The 27581-nt window shown below is 42.7% G+C and overlaps 1 protein-coding gene across 4 annotated transcripts; it reads right to left on the bottom strand.

Moving 5' to 3' along the window:
- Positions 1–822: 822 nt before the first annotated feature.
- snx27a (sorting nexin 27a) lies at positions 823–25957 on the bottom strand. 4 transcript variants are annotated; one of them, XR_013965664.1, is made up of 14 exons: positions 25452–25957; positions 19921–20152; positions 18480–18672; positions 14788–14852; positions 14106–14210; positions 13799–13877; positions 12495–12658; positions 11071–11160; positions 10436–10585; positions 9710–9838; positions 9065–9124; positions 8833–8881; positions 3802–6598; positions 823–3736 (listed from the first exon to the last, which is right to left on the bottom strand). XR_013965664.1 is itself a non-coding variant. In XM_080787730.1 (13 exons), exons 1-13 carry the CDS (start codon positions 25778–25780, stop codon positions 6525–6527), a joined length of 1719 nt encoding a protein of 572 aa, XP_080643856.1. In that variant the 5' UTR covers positions 25781–25957; the 3' UTR covers positions 823–6524. The 4 variants fall into 4 exon arrangements, 1 of the variants encoding a protein (XP_080643856.1); XR_013965665.1 differs by having other exon boundaries at positions 823–4644; positions 4687–6598; XR_013965666.1 differs by having other exon boundaries at positions 823–4644; positions 4695–6598.
- Between the last annotated feature and the right edge of the window lie 1624 nt (positions 25958–27581).

Below are 27581 nucleotides of genomic sequence, written 5' to 3'. Positions count from 1 at the left end.
GTTTTACCTTTTTCTTTGTGAAACACCCAATACTGTTGCTTGTATCCATCTACAGCATTCATCATCACTGCCAGTCTTTGAAGAGATCTAGTCCTGTGTTGTCTCTGTGGAACGGACAGATCCATAACATTGATGAGCACCACCTGAGTACTTTATCAATATGACAACCCCTAACAAGCCTTTGTTCAAAACCAACTGGTGTAATTAGCCACGTGGAAATTACAATACAACAGAACTAATTCACAGATCAGCTTTTATAGATGTACAGTATATGACATGACAGCAAACATTTTGTTCTTCAATATATAACTTTATTTAAAATAATGTTACAATTTATTACTCTACATGACATTTTCAAACTTTTTTTGGGTTGTATTTTTATATATATTTTTTTCTTACATTGGTTAGTAAACCTTCATTTATTCTTTTAGATATAAAACTCTCCATTTTGCAGTTCAGTATCAGGTGTTAATTCATGTCTTGAGACTGATGAGTAAATGCAACACTGCTTCTCTTTTTAGTTTTTCTTTACAAAGCTTGACTTGTAGATGTGTAGTTACAGTAGCTCTTCCTCCCCTGTAGAACCGTTTTACTCAGACACAAACTTAATGATAGACAGTGACCCTAGGACACTACAATAAGATTTCCCCCTATTTTATTTTTAAAATCATTTCTGCTCAAATAAATTAAGTTAAAGTCAGTCAGAGAGAGAAACAAAGAGTGCATTTTATCCAAAGCATATATTCATTTTGAAACAATAATTTACAAGTTATGCTGAAGACAAAGACAAACAAGGCTTAAGTCATTTTTTTAAATATATATATATATATATATATATATATATATATATATATATATAATGCCACTGCCTACTTGCGGTGAAAAAGCCCTGCTGGTCTGAAACGTAACATACAGAAATTAATTCATATCTACACAAAGGCTAACACTTATAAAACAGCACTTACATCCATCCTCCATGTTAGTCGTGTATTGCGCCTCAGCTCCAACGGGAAAGCCTACAGCGAATGCCCTTGAATCTGGGTTCAAGAGGGTGACGAACATATAAACCTACACAAAAGCATTGTTTCCAAGAGTAATGTGGTGGCTGACCCAAGGAACAGTGTCAAGCTGCACTCATAAGAAAACAAGACTGGCTGAGTGGTCTTGTAAATGTCACTTGACACGCTGGTGGGTGGTGGGGTTTAAAGTACATTCTTGTTCGGAAAACAACATAATTCGTTTATGATCTTAGTTGACAATAAGGACATTTCAATGTTCAGCGCAGGTGGGCAGCGGCGTAGCACATTGAACAAAATGGGGTAGGGGGGCTGCCATACAACAGCGTTCTTTTTCCTTTTTTGTTTTGAACCCTAGTCCTCTCAGGGTCTGCTCCGGCACCAGTTACTATGACAATGACCTCAGCAATAGCTGCAACAGTCCACCGCTGACAGTAAAAATAACTGCACCTGCCGCAGGATACCCACCTGCGAGCGTGGAGCGTTTTCAAATGAATGAAAGCCAGCTTGCGAGTCGGCACCTGCGGCAGTCAGGGGATGCATGAAGACAAACTGTATGATGCTTATTCACAGAGATGCAGAGCCACGGGGACAGAAACAGACATCAAGTATATGAAGGGAGCACTCGCTCTGAATACATTATAGGAAGGGAGTGAGTCAGTCGTCAGTCTGACGATGCGTTGGGAACAGAGACCAGGTTGAGCATGCTCAGCTGATGTTGTGCTGCTGCCACGGCAACCCCCCCCCATAATGGGAGACCAACCTGGAGAGGAGCACATTGCCATGCCAACACATACGAATGTACATACATACGCCATCTCTGCCACCACCTCTCCTTTTATGACTGACAAAAAAACACTTAATGGTCGAACACCTCCCATTCTTATCTTGTCACCTATCTCTAAATTGGCTATTACTTTGCTTGTCAGAATCTGCAGGGCGCTCTCCCCCTGCATGTCAACACAGCACTTCTATCTTGATGCAGACGTTTTGTTGGTGTCAGAGAACGGGCAATTTGCTACTACACTGTAGTTCTGTGCCTCAATGTCGTCTGCCTGAGGCCTCTCCTTGGGGGAGACAATCATTGCACGGCCATGCAAGAAATAGCAAAATATTGTGGTCTGTTATACATTGGTAGAGACAAATCCGCTTAGGAAAGTATGGAGGGAACATGGAAAATTAGGGAGCCTATATACATTCCCCATTTGAAACATTCTTTACTTTTCCAGTCCATGGTTTTTAGACTTAGCCTTACATGGTAAGATAGCAGGAGAGCAAGTCGAGCAACAAACAGAACAAACTAAAGAAAGAAAATATTATTGGAGGCTGGAGCTAGGAGTGTTCTTGTAACATGACATCATTTCTTTTGGTAATCGTTTGTGCTTATTTGTTTTAGAGTTGTAAATAGTTTTGACTTACTCATGGAATACATTTGACTGGGCAGAAAGAGTGAATTGTGGTGGTATATCTATGCACTTCTGTTCTTTGGTGTTTCAGCCATAGTTTTATAGGCTCAGAAAGGTCCAAATACGGCTTCCTACTTCCCAGGCCTATGTACTGTAGGTGTAGAAACACTGGATGAAGGTGTGTGTGTGTCATGCTGACAGAGCTGAAGGAGAGCAATGCGAGTTAAAAGTGAATGTCTGCCATTAACCCATTTAGACCTGAGGCCGATTCTAAACATGCCTTCTAAATCCTGACTGAATTGTTATTCAAAAGATTTATGTTGCTAACGACATACAGCGGTGTTCCCAACTTGAAAAGTATCTGTCCCCGTCTCTGCTGTCACACACACAGCCACATCTCTTCAGCTCCTGGCCCTCACAATGACAGCTTATCAGACATGTCCAATTCAGCTCCAATACCGCACAAGCCACACTAACACACATACATAATTAAACACGCATACATACTAGCCAAGACAGAGCAAGGTTGTTCAAAGTTAGAACCTAGCTGGTAGGTTTATATTATATATAAACAGAAACTAAACTTAGGCACGATTTACTCATTAACTCAAATGCCAAGTAAATAAATAAGTAAAACCGGTAAAAGAGTTGTCAGTTTGTCTTTAAGGTAAGGACTGTTTTCAATCACTGAGTTGTCAGTTTGTCTTTAAGGTTAGGAGTCAGGACTGATTTCAATCACTTTCAGAATAAATGCTAAGTAGTGATTTGCATATCCTGCATGCCCCTGGCCTGGAGATGGAATTGTCCATGACACATGTCCATTCCATATGTATGAGGAAATACAAGTCTCTTCTAAGTGATGGTGTTGTCAACTTGTTCCCACAATTAAGCCTATACAGTATATTGTACATAGCAGAACTCATGTTATTGTAATTAGATTACACAGATTCTCTGGTTACCTGGCAGGGAATAACAACAGTGCCACCCTAGTGTAGAACTGCAGCTTCCTTGCTCTAAAGGCAAGACCGGTTGTACACAAGTGATCCATGAGTTATACAGCCCTTTTCAGCCAAGCAGGTTCTACCCCCAAAGAGGGAAACATCGTCTGATGGCAAGCCTTCCTATAACTGAACCATTTGATTGGCCAATGGATATGTATCTTACTATGTATTACTTGGCTATTGTTCACAATTGCATCTAAAAAAAAAACAACTGCTGTGGTATTCATGTCTGCAAGGTTAGCAAACGCATCTTCCAGCCTGTAGACCACAAATACCACAGTAACATGTCCATGTGTATTAAAAAGTCAACCAACTCACAAGTATAGACCCCTGGGGGACCCTGGTACCCTAGTATAGACCCCTGGGGGACCCTGGTACCCTAGTATAGACCCCTGGGGGACCCTGGTCAACCAAGACTATAGGGTTATGTTTCCTCACTAAATGACTGCTCACTATGGTTACATGATGAAGCAGTAGTCTTCATGGTACAAAGAAAATATTCTCCTTCGCTAATTTGATTCAAGATTATCGTATCATTTTCCCTTGCAGCCCATTAGTTTAGGAAAATCTGTGGGATGTGAGAGACAAGGACATCAAACGCTTTGCTTAGCTAAAGCTTTGCTGTGTTGACAGCCCATCAGGCCACAACCCTTACAGGAGTTGCACCACTATGGCCTACTAGCCTCGGTACCCCAGGTGGTGGGGTCTATGGCCTACTAGCCTCGGCACCCCAGGTGGGGTCTATGGCCTACTAGCCTCGGTACCCCAGGTGGGGTCTATGGCCTACTAGCCTCGGTACCCAGGCTTTTATTTCCGTTCGCATTCGGCTCAAGCTCCAATAGATAAAATATTAATCTAAGTTCTCTGTTGATTAGGGGTTGATTTGGAGTTTTTTATGCATACTGTTAAAAGGCAAGCTCAACACAAGATCATCTTAATTAAATGGTGCCTTGTGTAAACAATTATTCTACTAAATAAGATTTGAATCAATTAAACCTAGCCCATTACATTTACATCCACTAATTTCTACCTAAAGACATGTCTATCCAAAAGTAGGTCTACAGAAAACTGTACAACCAACAACAAACCTGTAAGCGTCAAACGAAATACTAAAATTGAAAATAAAAACATGATTGAAAATAAAACAAAACCTAAAAATCTGATGGAGAAATCTATTGCACACAATAAATGAAAAATAACATAATCACAACCCTGACCCTGCTATAAAGTATTAAAGTTATTAACACAATCACACACACACACACACACACACACACACACACACACACACACACACACACACACACACACACACACACACACACACCTAATACTGAAAGCCTTAAGTGCAGAGAGGGACAACAGACTGTCACTTGATCTTGGCCGTGATTACAGGATCACTTACAGTACTCTCCACTGTCAACAATTATACACACACGTGTCGAGCACAATCTGTCACCACCACTTTGTTTCAAGACCGTATGACTTGCCAGCAACCAATGTTTTCCAGGCGTATAACGATAACTCACTGAAAATATGGTATTTTTGGCAAACAATGCTTTACAGGGTTAACAGTCAAACTGCAGAGGAGTGATGCTTGGTTGAGTGAGTTTCACAGCCAAAGGGAGCACCAAAGGAAGCATCCCAAAGCAACCCCTCCTTTCAGCTGCTCAATACTGACACACAAACTTCTCTTAAACTCTACTGCACTCTTATGTCCACTCTAGGAACTGCAGCTCAGCATACTTTAATAAAATCTCTTAACCCCCCCCCCCCCATCTGTCAAACTCTGACATATAATGTGTAGCTTTCCACTAAGATTGGGTTTCTAACGCTATGACCTTTCCTTTGGAAACCACCCCCACTCCCTTTGCACTGACGGAAGACTGTGTCTCAATGACGAACACCGTTTCCTCTCAGCTCCAGAGTTCTGCTGAATCGCCACAATAAAACACTTACAAAGGGGCGTATAAATGTCCAAGCTGTTAGCGGTGGACTGCCAACAGACATCACTCTGGACCGGCACATGTGAGATTACGAGAAAAGGTGAAAGGATGGGAGAGCGAATGGAGCAAGAATTCAGTTAGCGTTTCGTTCCGTGAGATCAAGGAAATTATCATAGCTCTTATATTAATCTCTAAGTAATCGTGAGCAGATCTCTTAAGCGTAGCATATTAACAGGGTGGTAAAGAAACCTTTTCTGGGCCACTGGCCAGTGTGGGCTGGCACATCCATGTCAGCCTCTATTTCCATTGCCTGAAGCCAGCGAGATTTTTACAATAGAATGCCACCTGCAAGTGATGGTTGGGAACCTGCCAGTGACTTGTAAAGCAACCTACCAGTAAGTAGCTATCATGTACCAGCATTAGTGCCCAATTCCCCCTCCCTTATACCCCTTTATGCTTCTCCACAAAGTTCCACATGCCTACGTTGCCTTAATTCTTCATGACAGGAACAGCATGACGTCACTTATACCCATAAACAGAAAACAAAACTTCTCTTAATGTCCAGCATTAGTGTAAATAATGCTTACGCTTCTCTCCATATCGCTGAAAATAGTGTAATCCCCCTTTCTTAGATTCCCCCCCCCCCCCTGCTTTCCTGTCCCCAGTCCTCTCCAACACCCGTCTGAGTTCAGTACAGTTGGAGGGACATTGAAGTGATTGGCCAGAGCAGATCCTTGTTTACACACCTTGCTGTCACAAACACAATGGGTGTGGGCGGCGTCACCAGGTGGCATTTTGCGTCAGCTAGTCGCGTCGTCGAGATGCTCCTTTCTTTTGTCCAAAATGGCGATGCCTTGACTTTGACCACTGACCAATTGTAGATACGCAACGGACATCTAGTTAATGACATGAATGTTTCTTTTGAACTTTCCTTAATTTCTTTGCTGTGTATTCCCTGGATTTTTGTGTGTTACTGTGTTTTAATTTTATTCAAATTGATCGCTTCCAGGTTTTTGTGGAGAGTGGGGGTCATGAATCACCTCAGTCAGTCAGGCAGTTCCGTGATTTGTCGATGGGCGCTCTCTGTTGTGGCTGTGATGGCATGAGTGGACCAATTGTAGTTGGGATGTTGACCGGAAGGTTGGTTTTGTTCTATTAGGATGTGGCAATCTCACCCCCTAGGTGGCGCCATGCCTTCTGCTGAGTCTCCAACAGAGGCTGCTGATATTCTGGAACACAGAGACATGGTTTTGGGGAGTGAAAACACATGTTGTGTGAATCTCTTCCTTGTTGCTCGTGAACCTGCCATCCTGTTTTTATTTTCTATGTGTACCATGTTCTTCTTTTTTTTTTACTGTGTTTTGTGATTCATGTGTCTGCCTGTTATGATTTGCTGCACACCAAATCGCCAGCCTCAGTGACTTTGGAAAGCGAGGCTCCAATGCTTCAACATCATACCGATATCAACAGTATACAGGACTACAGGCATAGGATAACATGTATAGTATTGTATGTATAGTAAGTCACAGAGACACAGTTCTGTACATTTAATCAAGGCCGCTGTCCTCGCCTTATTTGTCAATAGTGTATCATACACTATCCCTTTGAACTGTACACTGTATATAAACATAATAGAGTGTATCTTTAGAAGCGTGTTATGCATCGATATACGTACTAAGTGCACTACAGACTGATGAAAGTTGCGCCAGACACCAAGACGAATCGCTGTGCATTCATTATTCTTGGGAGGTTGAGAGTTATTCTTTTCGGTGTCACTAAATGCCGAGGTCTTTGCATTTGCCTTCTATCTGTAGATGCCTGTCTTCGTCCTTCGCAATTCAAGTGCCTTTTGCTAATCATGTCTCCGGGATGATCTTTGCGATTTATATGCGGTTTCTATGACTCCCAAGGTTATTCACTGATTCTTCTGGCCTAAAGGGACCTTCTTGTATCAACTGCCTCGTGGACCTATAGTGGAGGTGGTCTCAATCACATCTGCACAGCACCTTTTGTCTGTTACTGTTATTTATGTATTTGATATTTCACTGGAGGCCCCTTGCTTGCAGCATTTCGTTCGAGGGTTTTAGGAAACAAATGGATCCATACATTCTCTGCGTTAAATTACCAATTAACCCATTTTGACCTGAGATCAGATTCTAAAAATGTCTTCTACATCCTGACAGTTTTCTGAAAAAGCTATGTTTCTATGTCAGACCTACAAGCTCGTAGATCTGCTATTTTTCAATAGCTAAAGCATAACACACCAAAAGAGGTTCCCACCCAAAATGGGTTGAGGTTAAAAATCATATCAAATGGGGGTCCGTGATCTAAAAACACATATCAAACTGGTGGTACTCAAAATTAAAATGACTGTTCAGAGTGATACCATCGCTGTGGACCATGGGAGACAATTAACTCCCATTACACTTTAGTATACTGCAAGTCTGAATTGCTAAACAAATGCACGTCCATTTCTGTCCGTGTCATTTTATCTTCTGACATGCGATGGAGATCTCTGTATCTGTCCGTCTACCTGTGTCCTATGCGCATATTGGTTGGACCGGTAGTTCGGACAACTGGATATCCAAACTACCGGTACTCGACATCGCTTGGCCCTCGCCCATCCTTGCCGCTGCGCACCGAGTTCAGAAGGCTACGCACATGACTGACATGACCATATGTGGGCATAGTGGTTGGATCTTTGGCTCCGAGTCTGGACAACCGGATCTCTGTATGTCAGTCCTCGTATCTTTTATCGCCGATATCAGCATATGCTCATATGAGCATGCCCTCTTTTGTGCCCATATGTGGAGCTGAAAGGTGTGTTTGTGCGTGGCGCTGCTATGTATGACGACACATCAATGTTACACAACACACTCCATATTAGAGCGTAGCTGCATTGGGACAGTAAGTAACATGAGCATGACGACAAACGTCCGCCGACCAGTCCTCCCTTAATTAAGCCAATTTTAACATATGAAATCACGCTAAAGGCTATGGGGAAACATTGAACAGCCCCACTATGAAGGCAGCCTTTTTTACTGCTGCTTTAAAGAAACAATGTGCAGCTGACATGGGAAGTAGTGTATGCTTTATGTCCCGGATATTTCTGTTTAATAGAAATGCACAACCGTGCACATTGACAACTGCACAGTGAAATCCTGAGTGTTCATTTAACTCAAATGGAACATTTGGTTCGCTTCGCACACGCTCAGAGTTAAATGAACACTGAGGATTTATAGTATGTTCTCCTTTTGCCCTTTCACACTAGGAGTCACAAGTTAATGTTTAACTATGTCTAGTAGACCATTTCCTCATAGTACTGTATAATATATGAAGTTTATAAGACCCATATATATATATATATATATATATATATATATATTTTTTTTTAATATATATATATATATTTTTTTAATGAGGTATATCCCAAACATTCGAGCATTAGTTATTGTCGTCTCACCATTGTTACTGCAGTTCTTGTTGTCTTTGTCAGATGCCTCCTCTTCAACCTGACAAGACAGAATGAGGACAAATTAATAGTTTGTCAAAAATCTGACAAGAACTCCCAGGCATCCATTTGATACACACACAAAATATTAGAGGTTTATCATGTTGGCAACGCCCAACTGTCTGAACTAAGTTTAGCGTTTCAGACTTGGCATGAGTGGAAAAAGGAAAGGTGTGGTTTCTACCTGTTTCCTCCACTTCAGTTCACAAAAGACCCGCTCGAAGCACTCGTGCATGTAGTTAAACTGGGGGCAAGAGACAGAACAATGACTTCAATATAGCACAAACACCCACCAATGACAATCCAGTAACTTATGCTAATTTTGTTAACCTCAAAAAGACTGTTTTTATAGTAACCAGACTTATGTTAACTTCACTAAATCTTGCAGTTTTTGCTCCCATGTCAGGCGGGTGGAGTTAGCATTGGAACATGACTCAAGACACTCAGGGAGGGCCAGGAGGTTAAGACAATCACAGGAAAGGAATTGAAAGTTGACAAAGTACACTTGACTGTGACAGATAACCTCCCTTGGACTATCTGCAATGTCCCAACACTGTGAAACCCCACCCAGCTAATACTCAATGCAACTTAAAACAAGCACAGTGCATTACTCGGCAAAGGGCAACACTGCATATTGTATCTGAAAATGTTACACAAAATGTACATCTAGTCATTTGAGAAACAAAGGCTTATACAGTTACAAACGACACTTGACATGGACTGACACACACACACACACACACACACACACACACACACACACACACACACACACACACACACACGATGTGTGTGTTGTTTTGACTGGAGGAGATGTAGTCAGACTTACATATGGAGTGAAGATCTTAACCCAGCGGGGTTTCTTCTCTCCTCTGGTGTATTCAAAGCAGAAGGCCATGCCCTCTTCGTCTGTGTCCCAACGCTGCATCTCTCCCCACTCAAACGCTATAACCTGGTTCTGAGGGTTAGAAGAGAGTCGTTAAGAAAATAATCCATGCAGTCAACTCAAGATCATGAACAACAAGTCACACAGGAAACGTAACGTCCTGTACATAGCCAGTTCATACTGGCACAAAGGAAAACGGCAAAGGTTCCTGGTGCAAAACGGTCTGATAATAATTATTGAACGATTATATATAGATATATATTTATTTTTAAAGTGAAAATAGGATGCCATTTTCACTTTTTTCAATGAAACCATTGTACAACGAAGTGGTGAATCGGACCAATTGGTTTGGTCAATGATAAAAAGATGCATCTGAATTATTCTGTCGATTCGCTGGCATATAAGAAATAAATGTGTATACACTTATATATAAGTGGTTCTAGAAATCAGTTTACATTTTTAAAGAATTAAATTAAATGAATTCCAAAGGGTTTGAAAAACATAGTTACACATTATCAACGCAAGTGTGGGAAAACTAAAAGTATGTCAAATTACACTGCTGTGTTGCAACATTTCTTTGTTGCAAAAATGCAAACAGAACAATTGTGCTTTTGCTATGAAATACCGGTAGGCCTATACTGTGTTACACACTACAGTATCGATACACACCTCCAGTGTGCCATCCTCGGTGCAGGCATGCAGTTTGAAGTGATGAATGCTGATGGCGGTGATAACGTGGCCCTTCCTCCGGGAGTCACATGAGCAGTGGGGGAACATCACCTCGTTGTAGCCCTCGCACGCCCGCAACAGGCTCAGGTACTGTGACAACACACGTCATTTCAATTACACAACAGACGTGATCAATCTCACTTGCCTTCCTTTTGCACTGCACCTTCACTCTGAACCATGAGTGTGTCTGTGAACCCCCTGTGGCTATTTTTAACAATCCACTCTGGGAGGAAATGTTATGTCGAAAATAGTGTGCAAGCTACTGTACAGGCACATCACACTGTACTTCATGAAGCTTGTAGATGGGCTATTTTCGCTTTCCGTAATGCTAATGCTAAATATAAATAGGGCTTATGGGACTTAATTAAAAAAACAAATCATCAATATTCATTGAGATATACCGTATATACACTTCAAAATTATTTGATTAATCTGAAAAGTAATGGGTAGAATAATAATTAGATAGTTGCAGTCCTGGTTAGAAGGTAGATAGCAGTGGTAGTTAAGGAGGAAACTAGACAGCGCCATCATCCCAATCCCCCTCCCTGAACAAAGACCGTTCTGTAGGGACTGACCGTGGCCATCTTGCGTTGCTCTGCCAGCTTCTGCAGCTGGTAGGACTTGTCCTCCGTTTTTATGAATCCCTTCTTCACATCATCCAACGCCTAGACGGAGAGAAGAAGACAGAGAGAGATGGAGGGAGAGAAGAAGACAGAGAGAGATGGAGTCATGGAGGGACAGACGGAGAGAAGAAGACAGAGAGAGATGGAGGGACAGACGGAGAGAAGAAGACAGAGAGAGATGGAAGGACAGGAGAGGAGAAGACAGAGAGAGATGGAGGGACAGCATGTGACACAAGTGCTGGCTGAAGCTATTTTATCTTCACTAGAGAATTGTATGCTTCTACAGTATATATACGATAAAGAAGGGGGTTATCGTACGCTGATTTGCTTTTAACTGTCTAAATGGGTTTACACGTGATGTGTATTGTATGTATTTAGAACATAGATCCTTGGTGTTGGATTTTGTATCAGGGAAACTTCTTTATTTGATTGAATAAAGTCCAGTATCAGACTGATAATTTGATATGATTCTATCTATAAATGATTGCAACCATAGGTCGCATTTACTATGACAACCTGAACACAAATTATGCCACTAGTAGTGCCTCAGCCTGTTTATGGTCATTTGTTAAATGAGTATCAGTAACTTTGAGAGCTGATTCACTGTACAATGCAAGTCAATCAGAAGACAATTTCTGGATTATTAATTTCTAATCAACGGCGCAAGAGAGCTAAATATCTGACCAATTGGCCAAACCTCTACCAAAGTGTCACAGAATCAAACTCCCACAGATTTCAAACATGCTCTTCATATGACGTGATCAATAATTAGCTTTCACAAGACAAACCTGACAGTGTTTCAATTATCATGATAGTATCATGTTATTCCTGCTCCCCATTTCATGGCAGTATGTGCATCCCGATAGCCGAGTGGCTAGGGTGTGTACCACATGGGCTCTATTGCATGACGGCATGTGCTTGGTTTGATTTCTGGCCAGCCATTTGCTGCATGTTAGTGACTCCCCTACTCTATCTCCGTTTCCTGCCTCTCTACATTGTGCCTGTCAAATAAAGGCTCAAGAACAACCCAAAAAAGCTTCATCACCTTTGTATGGCCCCGCTACACAAATCCTGTGTCAATTTATCCATTCATAACTAATAAGTACAAATGTAAGAAAATGTGGGTTCATTTGGTTACATTTGTACAGTCCGAATTAAATGAACACTCACAATTTCACAGTGTAATACTACTTGCTTGGGGCAGCTGTAGCTTAGTGGGTAAAGATGTCGTCTGGTAATCAGAAGTCCACCAGTTCGCCTCCCAACCTGCCCATATCAAATGTCCCTAGTCAAAAAACGCACGCCTAACAGCTCCCTCCTATAACCACCCAGGGTTAACAAAGGCCTCCCCAACTACTTCCAACAACAGTAAATACCTGATGGAAGCAGTAGTGCAGGGCCAGGGGGTTGTCCCTGAGCAGCTCCTCCTCCTGCGAGCTGAACAGCCACTTGCGAAGAGCCAGGCAGGTCCCCGGGACCGCCGATGTGTAGTTCTGCACGTACAGCTTGTGGGGGAACTCGTTGGGTGCCAGCTTCCGCACTGTTAAGAGAGATAAGCCATGAAGAGCAGCTAGGGATGGGAATCATCAGCATTTTATTGATATAGATATACCACAATCTATGCTGTTTAATAATACCGATATTTAACAATAAATGTCCACAAATTGCCCAGTTCTTACCAGACAGTTCTTACTAATTAGGTTATGCTATATACAGTAGATAAAGGGTCTGGTAGTGTGCCTTGTTGCTGGTTCCTTACTATCAACAAAATAAACTTTATCTAACAAGATTAGATATCAATGATATGATATAGTACTTTATTGTCTCAATGAAATTTGTCTTTGTCTTTGATAATGCGATTTGTTTTTTGTGAGAAATTATTAATCCATGCAATCTCTAAATATAACTAATGAACTGAGCTACAGTCAATAAGACCAATTCAACTGCCTCAAGACCTACAACTCTGATACACCTCAACCATTGCTTGTCAACCAAATATCAATTTTACACCACAACCATCTCTTTGGACTATGGGATCTATCCGCTATCAACTAGCCAATTACAATGAGACTGTCCATTCGGGTCAGATCTCTAGACTATGAACATGAAAATCCAATCCAAAAATATACGTTGCTGACCAATAATGTACTTGTGCAGCCCGCCCTGGCACTGCAATGTGTGGGACATGCTTGTAGGATTAATTAAAGTAAATTTGACAAATACAGAGAGCACCAGCATTTGTCCAGGAGCGTATTGATATTCTGTGTCCGTCCAATCAGGAACAGGCACCAGTTCTCAGTACCCATCCCTAGGGCTGATGAGAGTGATAGTAATGGACTCCCATACTGTAACCATTATCTGCTTTTATTGTCTAATGGAAGGGGTAATCTGACACCAGGCTCCATAGACATAATATTATTACCAGTCATAGGACGTCTGCGTGCTGCTAACAAATTAAGCACAGGAAACTTAGGAAATATAACATAATCACGACATGCTCCGCCTTGTACTATACTTAGCTATAGCTGTAGCTATACATGTAGCTGGTGTGTAGCTATACATCTGGTCTCGCAAGGGTATACATATATAATGATATGGCGGACAGGGCAATGATTTGACCAAATGTTTCTGTGTGTAAAACACATCAAATATAGAAAAACACATAAAATATAGTTTTTACCAAAGGAGTGGTTGATGACTTCAAAGAGGGCAAAGTAACTGGCCATAATGCTGTCCATTCCAACCTTCATCACTAAAGCCTAAAGGATGAAGAGGGGGAGAGACCAAATTGTTATAAAGAGGGGATGTATTGACATTCAGTTCATACAGTATTTTAAAATCAATCAAACTTGTTCATTTAGTTGCTTGGTATTTACCTACGTAGATTTTACAATGACTTGAATCTCTTATATTATGTTTCTGTTATTTATACATCTTAACTATGGTACTCTGGGTTGTTGAAAGCATCATCAACAACAGTGGTGTACCTGGTAGACTTGGTCTGTGGTGCTGTTCTTGCGGACTCTGACGGAGATGGTAGTCTTGTCTGGCAAGGCTATTCGCAACTCCACATCTGTTACCCCATTGTAGTTCTACATAGCCAGGAAAAACACATAGTCAGCTACTGCAGGAAGCATGCATGTCTGATTTGCATGTGATTCCGTGTGAAAGAGAAATGGGAGTGTGTGTGTGTGTGTGTGTGTGTGTGTGTGTAGGGGGGGGGGGGGTTGTTACGTGATAAAATAGGAAAATCACTACTGCAAATTCTAAATTGGAAGAGGCTGCACTTTTGTGTTTTGTTTCAACTCAAGAGGAAAGGTCTTTCATTCGACCCCTTATATAATATATTCTGCCGCTGTGCAGAAAATCTGGCCTAGAAAACCCCACTTACACTTTGGCGGAAACCTCCAAAGTGTATTTGACCTGAGTGAATCCAAAGCATCAGCGACCCATTTCTGTCCCTCAGTACCGATCCGATAACAGTGTGTAATAAAAAATAAATAAAATTAATCTAGGACAGTGGTTCTCAAAGTGGGGTCTAGGGTTAACTATAACCAGCCGCATAGAGTTACACCTTCTCTGGCAATTGTAAAATAGATCACATATCTCACAGATATCACAAAACTCAAAATACAGTTGCACAGAAAGCAACAAGTGAGTAGTTTTTACCTCATCAGACTCAGATAGGAACTCCTGCATGATGTCACTCTCCCCAATCACCCTCACCGAACAAACTAGAAAAGAGACAAACATGAGTAAAGATAAAGAAATAGCCAAACAGAAAGAATAGACAGAGAGAGACAGATTAGAGAGAAATCAAATCAATAAAGTAATAAGCAAGAGGAGGAAGCAGTGGTTAAGTGTTCAGTGTTCACATGCAGTCCTCATGATTTGTGCTTCTGAGGTCAGACAAGATGCAACGGCATTCCATCCAGACAAACAGTACATTCCACAGGTAAATACTGCAATACTTCTAACCTGAGTCCTATGTATTTATTTATTGTAAGCAGGAGGTTGAGTTCCCAGGGCGCAGAACACACTGTTCTTATGTCAGATTTTCACATGTACTCCACAACAGAATGAAAAGCTTAAGGTGGAAAAAGAAACCAGAGAAGTGGCCCTTTAAGAACCCCCCCTCCCCTTCCTTGGATTGTGACATACTTGCTCTTTCACTTCTACAAACTGTGATTTATGTGCTTCTGTCTTTATCATGTGAAGAGCCATAGCAACCAAGAGAGCAGCCAATAGCAGCATGTACCCTACCCTGCTGAGTAACTGAAGCTAGGTAAGCAGGTGTACGCTTGGTTTGTACTTGAGATGGCAGATTCCCTCCTTCTACTGGAAAACCAAGTTCCTGCTGGAAGTGGTATTGGTGGGCCATTAGGGGGCAGTCTTCCCTCTGGTCCAAATGAAATATGCCAATGCCCAAGTGCATTGATGGGGACACTGTGCTGTAGGATATGCCATATTTCAGATGAGACGCTAAACTGAGGTCTAAATGTGAAAGTCGCCAATGAGGCAAAGAGTGTCACGTCTGCTGCTCGTTTGCCTGAGCATGGTCCAATCCAATCCAATCCACTTTATTTATATAGCACGTTTCAAAACTCAGAGTTTACAAAGTGCTGTACAGGAGAAAAATAAAAACAAATGCACTACAGCTACCACACAGAAAAACAACAGCGAGAAAACAAAGTACAAACAGTGAAAAACAACTGAGACACATTACAGAAAAAACAACAGAAAAGCAAGACAAACATATACAAGGACCGAAGGAACTCAAGCGGGGTTAAAAGCCAAGGTATAGAGGTGGGTCTTTAGGCGAGATTTAAAAGTCTCGATGGAGGGGGCCGATTTGACGTGGGAGGGGAGTGCGTTCCATAGTTTAGGGGCTACAACGGAAAAGGCTCGGTCGCCTCTGGACTTCAAGCGGGTCTTCTTTGTGACCCTGAGGTTTAGCTGGCCCTCAGACCGCAGTGACCTAGTAGGAGTATAAACCTCAATAAGTTCAGACAAATAAAGAGGAGCCAGACCATTTATAGATTTAAAGACAAATAAAATAATTTTAAAATCCACTCTGAAGCGGACAGGGAGCCAATGAAGGGAGGCCAAGACAGGTGTGATATGCTCACGTCTGCGAGTCCCTGTGAGCAGACGAGCGGCTGAGTTTTGGACTAGCTGGAGTCGAGCAAGGGAGGCTTGGTTTAAACCAGCGTACAAGGCATTACAGTAATCCAACCGCGTAGATATAAAGGCATGTATAACCCGCTCAAAATCACTAAAAGATAGCACAGACTTGATTTTGGCCAGCAGCCTCAGATGATAGAAACTAGAGCTAACTACCGCATTGACCTGTTTGTCAAGTTTAAGGGCATTGTCTAGTTTGACGCCAAGGTTTGAGACCACAGGTTTCACATATGGCTGCAGGGAACCTAGGTCAGTGGGAACGATCCCAGGACCGCTAGGTCCAAACACTATAACCTCCGTTTTGCTTTCGTTGACACTTAAAAAATTAAGAGCCATCCATGCCTTGATGTCACTTAGACAGTCAAGCAGAGGTGTCACAGGGAGCCGTTATTTTCCTTTTTAAGGGGCATGTATATTTGCGAATCATCCGCATAAAGGTGATACGAAATGCCATGTTTCTTAAAAATAAGGCCAATGGGAAGTAAATATAAAGAGAATAGAATTGTCCCAAGGATCGAGCCCTGGGGGACTCCAGAGGACAGGGGGGTGGAGGACGATACGAAGTCACCAAATTTAACGGAGAAGCATCTCTCCGATAAATAGGAAGAGAACCAGGCTAAAGCGGTATCTCTGACACCAACACAAAGCTCCAAACGAGATATGAGAGTATTGTGATCGAGAGTGTCGAATGCAGAGCTAAGATCTAGGAGTAGTAGGATCACAGAGTCCCCAGAGTCGGTGGTCAATAGGATGTCATTGAAAACCCTCAACAACGCTGACTCTGTGCTGTGAAACGCTTTGAACCCAGATTGAAAAACATCAAAAATGCTATTAAGCTGCAAAAAAGACTGGAGTTGAGACAACACCGTTTTCTCAAGGATCTTGGAAATGAACGGAAGCTTTGAGATGGGTCTGTAGTTGGATAAAATAGAGGTATCCAGACTAGGTTTCTTTATCAGGGGTGTCACCACTGCTGTTTTAAAGTAAGCTGGTACAATACCTGAGACAAGGCTGCTATTTATGATAGCATGGACTCTAGGCCCAATGGTCTCCCAGACCTCCTTAAAGAGGGTGTGTGGGGATAGCGTCTGAAGGGCAGGATGATGTTTTGAGTTGAGAGACAATTTCACTAAGTTTAGAGAATGATACAGGCTGGAAATGATTAAGTGTAGTTGTGCAGGTGACAGCCATGGAGGGGTCAAAAGCAGGGGGGAAATTTGTGCTCTGATCATAGTGACCTTGTCAATAAAAAAGCTGAGAAATTTCTCACAGACATCAAGAGAAGCTTCCAGACAGGTGGGTTGGGGGGGATTTACCAGCTGCTCAATGGTCTTAAAAAGAACGCGTGGTTTATCCATATTTCTTTTAATAATATCAGAGAAATGCCTTGATTTTTCCTCTTTGACAGTCCTCTGATATTTTTTCCAACACTCATTAAGAATGTCATGTGACACATGGAGCCTGTCTTTTCTCCACCTGCGCTCAGCCCTCCTACACTCTCTCCTGACAGCGCGGGTGGTGTCATTAAGCCAAGGCTCAGACTTGGGTTTGGGACGCATGGCTTTTAAAGGCGCAACATTGTCCAAAATGCCAGTGCAGGTGGAAAGAAACGAGGATGTAAGTTGCTCAGTGTCTAGACCCTCGGAGAGGCTAGTGTCACCATGCGCTACGCTATTAAAAGCTGAGGAAAAGAGAGCAGCGGTGGCAGGTTTCAACACACGGTACTGACGTGTAGAAGTGCATGATTTAAACGTGTCACAGGGCAATATAAAGTCAAAAAGTACAGGGAAATGATCCGAACAAACTGGAGCACAGACCTGAACATTAGAGATTTGCAAACCATACGAAAAGACGAGATCTAGCGTGTGACCAAGTTCATGTGTAGGTGCATTAACATGCTGGACAAGGTTAAAAGCATCAAGTACATCCAAGAAATCTTTAGCTAGTGGCTTAGAGATGCAGCAAACGTGCACATTGGTATCACCAACAAATAAGCATTTATCGTATTTAATCAGAATGCTAGCCAAGAAATCAGAAAAGTCCTTTATAAAGTCCTTATTGTATCCTTGGTGTACCTGATGTCATGTCACAGTCAGCTAGCCGCTATTCGTCTTCAATGTACATTAACCAGACGACAGCCTATCTAAAAGGAAAATATAAAATGCATTGTGTCCCACCTCTCTCCAGGTACTCTTCCACACCTCTGCGTCGAGCATCCAGCTGTTGTTCTGACAGGGAAAAGGGCCATTTCCCAGGGAGTTTGGGAAAGCTATAGGTGGCATATTCCCTCTTCAGGTTCTGGTGGAGGATAGCAAACTCCCGGTAGCGCTTGGAGCACAGCTGTCTTCCCGACATGTATACGTTGTACACCTGTGGCCACAGGTGGAGAGACAGAGGGGTGGAGCCATTATGTGGAAGGAAAGAGTGGTAAAAAAATACTGATGCCAAATGGTGTTGGATGGGTTTAAGACACTTCTGTAGCAGAACATACTCCTCAATTTAAAACGTAACTCCATGAGTGTACAAATGGAAACAAATGCGCTTACACTTGTACACTCTGAGTTACAAATGGGCAAGGGTCCCTTTGGATCGATTCATCTCAGAGTTAAATGAACACTCGTGATGTTACTGTGCAGACTCCTTTAACCTCATAAATTACATTAAATCTTTTAACAAATAAAGTTGGCAGTTGATATCCGCACACATTCATGGCTGAGGGAAGAAACGGGCAAAAGTAAGTTACCGAAACAGAGCAGAAAACAGCAACCTTTGACGAATTACGCGAGATACGCCAGCAGCAAACTGTGTTCTGAGCTGACTCATGCCCCAATGCTGGAGAATCCCAGTGGACATCCACTTCTTGATGTGCATAAAACATTTCTCCACACAGTCAGAATAGATTTTGAGTTCATTATTAATATTAAATGACAAAAATGTTTTGTTCGCAATATTCTGATTAGCAGTTAAGCGGTGGATTATGTTCACTGTCAGTTTGGCTGGTAATGGTAGCTCCCTCCAACCAAGGCTATACCATCCTGTCCTCGCCCTCTGAGGTGTGATCATAACAGGCTCAATCTGCCTGCGTCAAACAGACCTTAAGTCTCTAATCCATGTCTTTCACTGGTAGAGTGCCTCATTAACAGTAATGTTAATCAATTAACTTGTCTTAATTTGTTTGTGAATAAATTGTGACAGAAAATTATCACCCGACACTCGTCGTTGCCCTTCTTATCTCGCCAAAGTTCAGGTGAATGCTCGCCGGGTGATGATCAATATACATTTTTCTTTCAGAGAAGTGTCTAGGGTAGACCAATGTATGGTGGCATACGATAGGGACAAGCTGATCCTTCTTAGCCCAAATCTATATCTTAAAATCACACCCGTGAACTGAGTGGTGAAACTCCCCTCTCCCCCCTCCTCTCTCTCTCATTAGCAGGCAACAGTGCAGCACTATCTGTCTCTCTGTTTCTGGCACAACAGCGCCCCTACTGGTACTAATAGTCATGCTGGTGCTCATTAACATAGGCGGACACATAGGTGAAGCAACACGGACATTGCTTTTCCTTGGAGTGGTTGCACCACTCAAAAATACGTTAACCGCAGGCTAACGGTACTCACCACAAACCTCTCCGAGTGCTGCTCAACATGTTTGTAGGTGGGGATGGAGATTGGTACAGCCTGCTTGTCGCTGTAGTCATAGTTGGGTTGGATGGCGGTGTCCTCCCCCGCCTCAAGCCCATCAGCCTCCTGGGGAGGCACAGACAGCACAGCCAGGACCAGTTCCCTCTCCCCAGCCCGGATCAGGTCAACCACCTGCTTATGGGTGGCGCCCTCCACACTCACCCCATTACTGGAAAAAAAAGAGATAGAGAGAGGAGAGTGACGAGAGTAGGAAGAGTGAGAGAAGACGTTGTCCTTGTTATTTATTGTTTCATAGTTGGCCTAAATGAAAAAGAGCCTCCAATAGTTGACTGTTTGATCGTGCTCTCTCTGATGTTGTCACCAAGCGTAATACATAGCCTACTCGATGCTTTGTGTCCCTAGGGACAGTGCATAACATACAGCAGCAGTCTTTCAACAGTACCAGGTGACAGAATTCAGAAGAAAGTGCCCAGGTTTTGTTTTGCCTTACCCTTTTGAAAAACACGAGTATCTCCCACCCTCACAGATGTTTAGCTTAATTTCATAGTACATAATACTACATAGATAGAAAGACAGATAGATAGAGGGGCCAACATGTGACTTTCATGGTACAATGTCCACACAAATGAGCTCCGTTTCCTTTTTCAACCCGTAACCTTCAAGTGATACAGTACTTGTATCTCTCTAATGGGGGATTCACACTGAGACGGACTGAGTCCGTTTGATTCCAAGTTCCAACCGTTCCCAAACACGGTTGCCTGGTCCCCGCTGTCCATGATTCACATTGGCCGAGAGTCAACAGCACACCCGGGTTAGCCTCTGTCCCAGGCTTACTTATCTGCGAAAAGAAAAGCCTGGTCACTTAGGTTGTGACCAGGCCTTTCTTTTCGCAGATAAGTGGGCAGAGAAGCTATCGGCGGTATGTTCCTCCGGCGGTATGTTCCCCCGGATACGATATTTTCCTGACCAATCACAACTCTCGTTTCATTCACGGAGAATGTAAACTGATTTGTAAAGCATCAACGTAATTTCCTTGGGCGATACTTCCGCTAAAATCCTGCAACTTCCGCCCAAACAAATGATAGCCTCTACAGCGTAGGTCTTGCCCAGGGTGCACCCGGGTACACTTTATTCAACTTATGTGCCTCAGAGGGGCGCTGTGGACTATGGGGCTTTGGGGACAGAAAATGTCATGTCACAGAAAAAGAGTCACTTTCGTAGTTTAGAGCAAATAATAAAGTTTGTCTGTGTTCCTGAGTTATATTATTAACATAACAATACACAACTAAAGAAGTGTGCGCTTATGGTCTTAAACAGCGCAATGTAACTTTGTCTCTCGTCTTTATGGCGGTGACGTCACGTACATATCCTTGGTATGTTAACAGTGATCTCACTGACTAACCCTTGGTATGTTTGTCCTAGCTGATCCGTATCCGAGATCCCAGGTACGGTTAGGCGATCCACTCCCGGGAACGGTACGCATCATTCACACTACCGCAACATCTGCAAAGTGGTCCCGAGTGCGCACCCGGGACCATAGTGTGAATCGGATTTGTGCTGGGCATAAAAAGGCCATTCCTATTTTAATTGACAGAAAATGTTATGTATGCTAGAAATGTGTAGAAAGACTACATTTGGATTGCATAGTAAGTTTTCTACCATGAATATGCATCATTAGAGCATGATGTGTGTGTACTGTGTGGATGTGCACAAGCCCCAGCAATCAAATGGTGGACAACTATAAAAGTGTTCTATTAAACACATTCTTGAACTTGTACAGGATATATTGCACCCGCTGACAATGCAATAGTCCAAGTAGTTTCACTGCCAGAGCTTCAAGTGATCAGGTGCGACCAGCCTTCGTGGTTAAAGGACTTATTATTTGCATCTAGTCAGCGCTAGTCCCAGGCTGTGTAGCAGCCAGTGCAGTAAACAAACGGTTAGGTTTAAGTTCACCTGTCAAGCCTAGCCTTCTGAGATTGTCTGGATGTGTACCAGTTAGACTGAGATGAAGTTCTCAAATCAGAGCAAAGAAATCTGCAGGGCAACAAACCTCTCTCCATGGCAATAGCAGTCATAACGGCTGACTAAGGGCTGACAAGTTAACCTAATGTTATTATCAAAAACTGCAGGAAAGGAAATGTGTTAAAATGTTAATATAAACAGTATGATTGTAATTGTAAATGTCTGCAGTAGTTATGCAAAGCAACAGTCAGCTATGCACCCATATTGAATTACCAAATTATCTGCATGTTGTGGCTGATAATTCCCAATAATTTAGCTTCTTTGCAGTTGACACTGCAAAACATTTACTTGTTCCTGACTTATTTCTTTAAATGTAAATAGGTATTCTTCCTCCTTCCTCCTAATAGAATCTGAGGGCCTAATAATACAGTAAAAAATATCAAATGCTTTCCTTCATTGATTCATTCCTTGATAAGTAAATTAGAGAACTAGACATTAGAATAAGACAACTAGTCAGAGTAAAGACATTAATGTTCTGAAGCAGTCCAAAGAGGACGTTTTGATAATGGATCATGAATTAAATTACAGAGGTGATGTCTGCCAGGTAAATTATATGACAACACAAGTGTCCCCATTATGCAAGTAAACAGAACAACCTTCAATATATATTGTGGGTTAAAAGGCATACATATTAAAGAGGTTATTTTAATCGGCGATCGCTCACGTGCGCGTGTGCATGCACGTGACGTAGGGGCAGTGCTCCACTACTATTTATATAGTCAGGCCAAAGGAGGTGTTTATGCAATGTTTACAAGCACATATACCATATTTTCAGCTGTTTTCGTAATAATTGGAACAATAATACAATTTCCCATATATAATGCATACATCCAGGTTATGTGCCCTCAAAGAGGAACTGCCACCCAAAGATTCAGAGGAATGTCTGACCTCAGTGCCTAGTGCCTTGTTATCACATGACACATGATGCTACTTCTCTTTACAGCCTGTTGTTCAGAGTATGCTACAGTTCAAGCCTACAAGCATTTAGGATACAAGTTTCAGGCTAGAATAAAGATTTGCAAATGGATCATATTGGACCCATTGTTTTGGTCTGTATCGGACATATACCGATACCTATCCCTTGGCTAGCCGCTACAAGTAGAATCCTCCTTAGCTCACTTTGCCATGGCCAGATGGCAGCAGCATCAGGTGTCTCTGCTAATCTTCCTCTGAGAACCAAAGTGACAGACGGAGGGAGGAGAGCAGAGAGGAGAGGCGAAGGAGTGTAGGGCTGTCTGCCATGTGCCATGTTTCCATCATTACTTATTCATTTATATCAGCAATACCCAATGTGAAAAGGGGAGTGGAGACAAACAGTCAGGCATAGGAAAATACGGCATAGAAAGTCAACAATGAAATGGGAGTGAAGACATGTGAATCTGGAGGAGATTTGGGGAAATTCATGTGAAAGTGAATAATTAAAAAGTGATAATTACTGTGTTTGTGTGGTGAAGAGCAATATGAAGATTAAAAGGAACATGGTATTATTACAGCCACTCTGATCTCATCATCATCCTCCTGTCACTATCAGCCAAAACAAAAAACAGAAGGACTTCTGCCAGAACACAGCCACAGTTGCTATTCAGCCAAAAAGGAGGTTGTTGGAATATGAATTAGGTTAGGACAAACTAAAGGGAGACAAACAATGAGACCCCACAGAATAAGCATACCGGTAATTACCTACCCCAATTCATTCGCCATGCCTAATGCACAAAAACCCCCATTATTTCCATTTCTCAGAACAAACCAAAAAACAAGCAATTTTATGCAGGCGCCACTCACCCTTCAAACAAGACATTTGTTGATTGTTCCCTTCATATTAGCGAGAATAGGCTAAGATACTATAGTTCTGTTTCCTACGGTCAAGGAACATAAGTCACATTTATGTTGACACGTGAAATAGGCAACCCGAGTTACCCGACGAGTTTCTTGGGTTCAGCACTATTTCTGTGCTCTTGACAAGCAGCCATGCTGGTTAATATGTCACATGGAAACTTCTGCTCAGGTCATACAACTTGGGTTTAGCTCTTAAAATGAAGAAAACATAGGTTAGGATGAAGCCTTTTTGATGCCTCAGCAAGTTGGCTTTCCTCAGTGAAGGTCAGTGTGCTCTGCTACCTCCTCCCCTCCTCATTTTAACCTAAATTTGGCCTGTGGCCGTTTTCACTCTACAGTCACTCACACAAGTTTATCCTTTTGACTGTTCCATTTCTCACACTGAATCGCAATCCATTAATCCCGCTCAAGGCCCTTCCATCACTATAAATGTAACAATTAAGGTTATTTTATATTATTTCAAATGCAGAGAAAAGCGCGAACTCTGCCCTTGGTGGAAACACTCAATTTAAGTCATACATAAACTATCTGCAACACTGTTCCATTCTTGTGTGTGTATGTATGCACAATTACACACACACAAACACACACACACACACACACACACACACACACACACACACACACACACACACACACACAGTTATAAACTCAATCTTGCTACATGCAGTGATACATTATTGCACTCTTGTCTGAAAGTCTGTTTGTTTTTCATAAAGAATAGGCTTTCCCTGGCCGCTGTCCTTGCCCAACGCACAAAACACTTTTGTACCATGTCTCTGGGGTCCAGCCATGCCTGTTAACTCCACCCTTAAAACATGTACAATGGACAGCAGTAAAATAAAAAACAACAACATGAAGAAGACTACACAGTAAAATCATTGGCGTTAGAATTGAGCCATTAGCAACTCCGAGTGTACCAATGCAACCAAACTTACACTTTCAGAGTAGAAATAACATTAGGGTTTTACTAGCGCTGGTCCATATCCTTAATGCCGTTGCATCAGGCTATGGACCAGAGCTAGGGTTTTACATGTCTCTGGGTCGAGGGACAGTCTGTCTAATAATGGGTATGATGTGCATTGGGTCGTCTTGACCCAAGAAGCAACATGACCACTCTCTCTCACACACACACACACACACACATCTGATGGACCTCAGCAGTCAGCACCTCTGTCTTCCATTTACTATTGAAACAGCAAACAGACACGCATCACAATAGTGTTTCTCGAGCGTTTACCTTCATGTCAACGTTTCATTTGCTGTGCTCACTGTCAACACAGTGCTGCTGAGATCAGTCAGTCACTGCGCAAAACAAGCCGTTAGCCACAGAGCTAGCTAGCTCCAAGTGGCTGCGGCTAATCAGCATGCATAGCCCGTGTGTTGCTCAACTTATGCAAGCTGATTAGCCAGCCAGCGACAGTAGGGACGTTCCCAAGCCAGGTAGTGAACTTGGTTGGGAAAATATGGCCATTACTATGATTCTAACTGCACAGTTTGTTGTGGGTGACAGCAGAAATACGTAACGTTTGTATTTAAATAGCAAAAAAAATGGCTATTCGAGTCCAGGGGTAGAGGGGGTTGCTAACTAGCTAGCTTACTAACTAGCCAATAACGAACGTTCAACGTTCAATGCAAAAACTCACACTTCAAGGATCCGGTCCCCCTTTGATATGCCCGCTCTGTCGGCCGCGCCGCCGGGCAGGACGGCGCTGACATGCTGGAGGGGAGCGTACAGCTCCCCGTTGATGCTCCGCAGTTGCCCTCCCTCGCTAACTTGACCGCGGACGTTGAATCCATAGCCGGACTCCGACTTGACGATCCTCACCATCCGTGGACCTGACGTCACCGTGGTCGCATTGTGGCCTGCGGTGCTTGTTCCGACTGTCGAGCCCACCGCGGCGGGTCCGTTACGGGATGCCAGTGAGGGGTGGTGATGGGCCGACCGAATCTCTTCGCCTTCAACATCCGCCATCTTCAAACACACGCACACACACACACTCACACACACACACACACACACAGGACCCTGCCTCTCTCTACTCTACCCCCTCCTCCAGTCGGTCGGTCGGTCGGTGCCTCCTAGCGAATTCAAAACAACACAGTGGCTCTGTGTGCCTCAGTGGCTGGCCGCTGTGAACAACCCGCCCCTCCGACGCATCACGAGACCCGCCGCCGCTCACTCGCCGAGGGCGGATACTTCGGCGTACGACGGTGAGTGTCGTCGTGCGACGTGCGCCGAAAATTTCCGGAGATAGCCGACTACAAGTCAGTCACCCCCTCCCCTCCCCTTTCTAATTTCTATGCCCCTCTCAGCCTCTGTCTGTGTGTCTCTCCATCTCTCTCTTTCTGGGTCATGAGAGCCATGCATGCAGCTGTAAAAAAAAAATGGCACCATTAACTTCATAATACACTAACAACAAGTGTGTTATTAAGAATGCCTGAAAGAAGAAGCTCTGAACCACCTGGGAACATTGTTCAAACAGAAGCATTTGTGAGCTGTGTGTGTGTGTGTGTGTGTGTGTGTGTGTGTGTGTGTGTGTGTGTGTGTGTGTGTGTGTGTGTGTGTGGCTGCCCATTTGATTTGTATATGGACACTTGTTTTACATCCAAACTTATGAAATATCAGCTTCTGGTGGAACGTATTATGGCCTTTGGATATAACTGTCAACTTATTGTCCTTGTATTTGGAAGTCTGGGCCATGTCCATAAACTTGTGCTCAGGGGTTTGCAATTGGGCGGATTGCTAAAAACAAATGCAAAAAAGCTGGCTAAATACTGTTCTGTCTCAGCTACTATGGGCAGTCTGTCTGTCTGGAGAAGGCGTTGTTTCATTTATCCCTAGGTGGCTTAAAAAAACCCAAAACAAACATCCTGTCTAGTAGTATCAAGTATATAGTATGTCAACAATGTGCTATATATATATATTTATTTATTTTTTCTCTTCTTTTCCCTCTGTGTGTTAAGCATGTGCAGCAGCCTGGTTGGACCATATAATGTATAACCTTATTCTGACCAGTGTTTGGGTCTATTCTGTATACGCCACTTGTGCAGATCCAAATAAAATAATTCAAATGTGTGTGTGTGTGTGTGTGTGTGTGTGTGTGTGTGTGTGTGTGTGTGTGTGTGTGTGTGTGTGTGTGTGTGTGTGTGTGTGTGTGTGTGTGTGGCCCGTAGCACTTGCCCTAGCCCCTTAGATAGCACTTTATGTAGACTAAGATAGCATGTTACGTAGACAGCACTAGAATTGCATTTTATGTAGTCATAGCACTTTATAGTATATGTATATAGTATCCCAGAAAGCACGGTCAGGAGTCAGGACCTGGACGAATTAGTGAGGTCTCGATTGTGGCCCAGAATATCATCTGATTTCAACCGACATAAATTCTGCCCATTAAGACAGATGTCCCTGGATGAATCAGAGAGAGTCCGATCGAGGCCAGAATAAGCTATATTATTTAGACGTCCTGGAAATTATGTAAAGATCATCCCCATCTGACCTAGTCCTGAACGTCGGAGGACGTCACTGGAGGACGTCATCATAACGTTATCATGACGTCATTTGGCTTTCTGGGATAGTATAGTATGTGTTTCATTATATAGATATTCCACTGTCACGTATACTTGTTGCATGTTTCTATACTACTTTTTATGTATGTGATGTATTGCCATACTCTGGATTAACTCATCCAGCGCCATGGACTTAAAGAAGAGTACCTGAAGTTGCCATGTATTGCTGTACTTCAATATATTGTGATGTGAAATCTTTTTAGTGG

This window comes from Protomyctophum bolini, assembly GCF_963924005.1.
Source record: "Protomyctophum bolini genome assembly, chromosome: 17".
NCBI lineage: Eukaryota > Metazoa > Chordata > Actinopteri > Myctophiformes > Myctophidae > Protomyctophum > Protomyctophum bolini.
This window is presented reverse-complemented; position numbering and strand designations above follow the sequence as displayed.

Bases quoted from the DNA above. Each gene is read 5' to 3' on its own strand.
- snx27a (XM_080787730.1), bottom strand. From the start codon at position 25,780: ATGGCGGATGTTGAAGGCGAAGAGATTCGGTCGGCCCATCACCACCCC. The intron at 14,211-14,787 runs GTAAAAACTACT...CTGGCTATGTAG, and splicing joins TCCTATCTGAGTCTGATGAG to AACTACAATGGGGTAACAGA. The intron at 9,839-10,435 runs GTGTGTATCGAT...TCTAACCCTCAG, and splicing joins CCGAGGATGGCACACTGGAG to AACCAGGTTATAGCGTTTGA.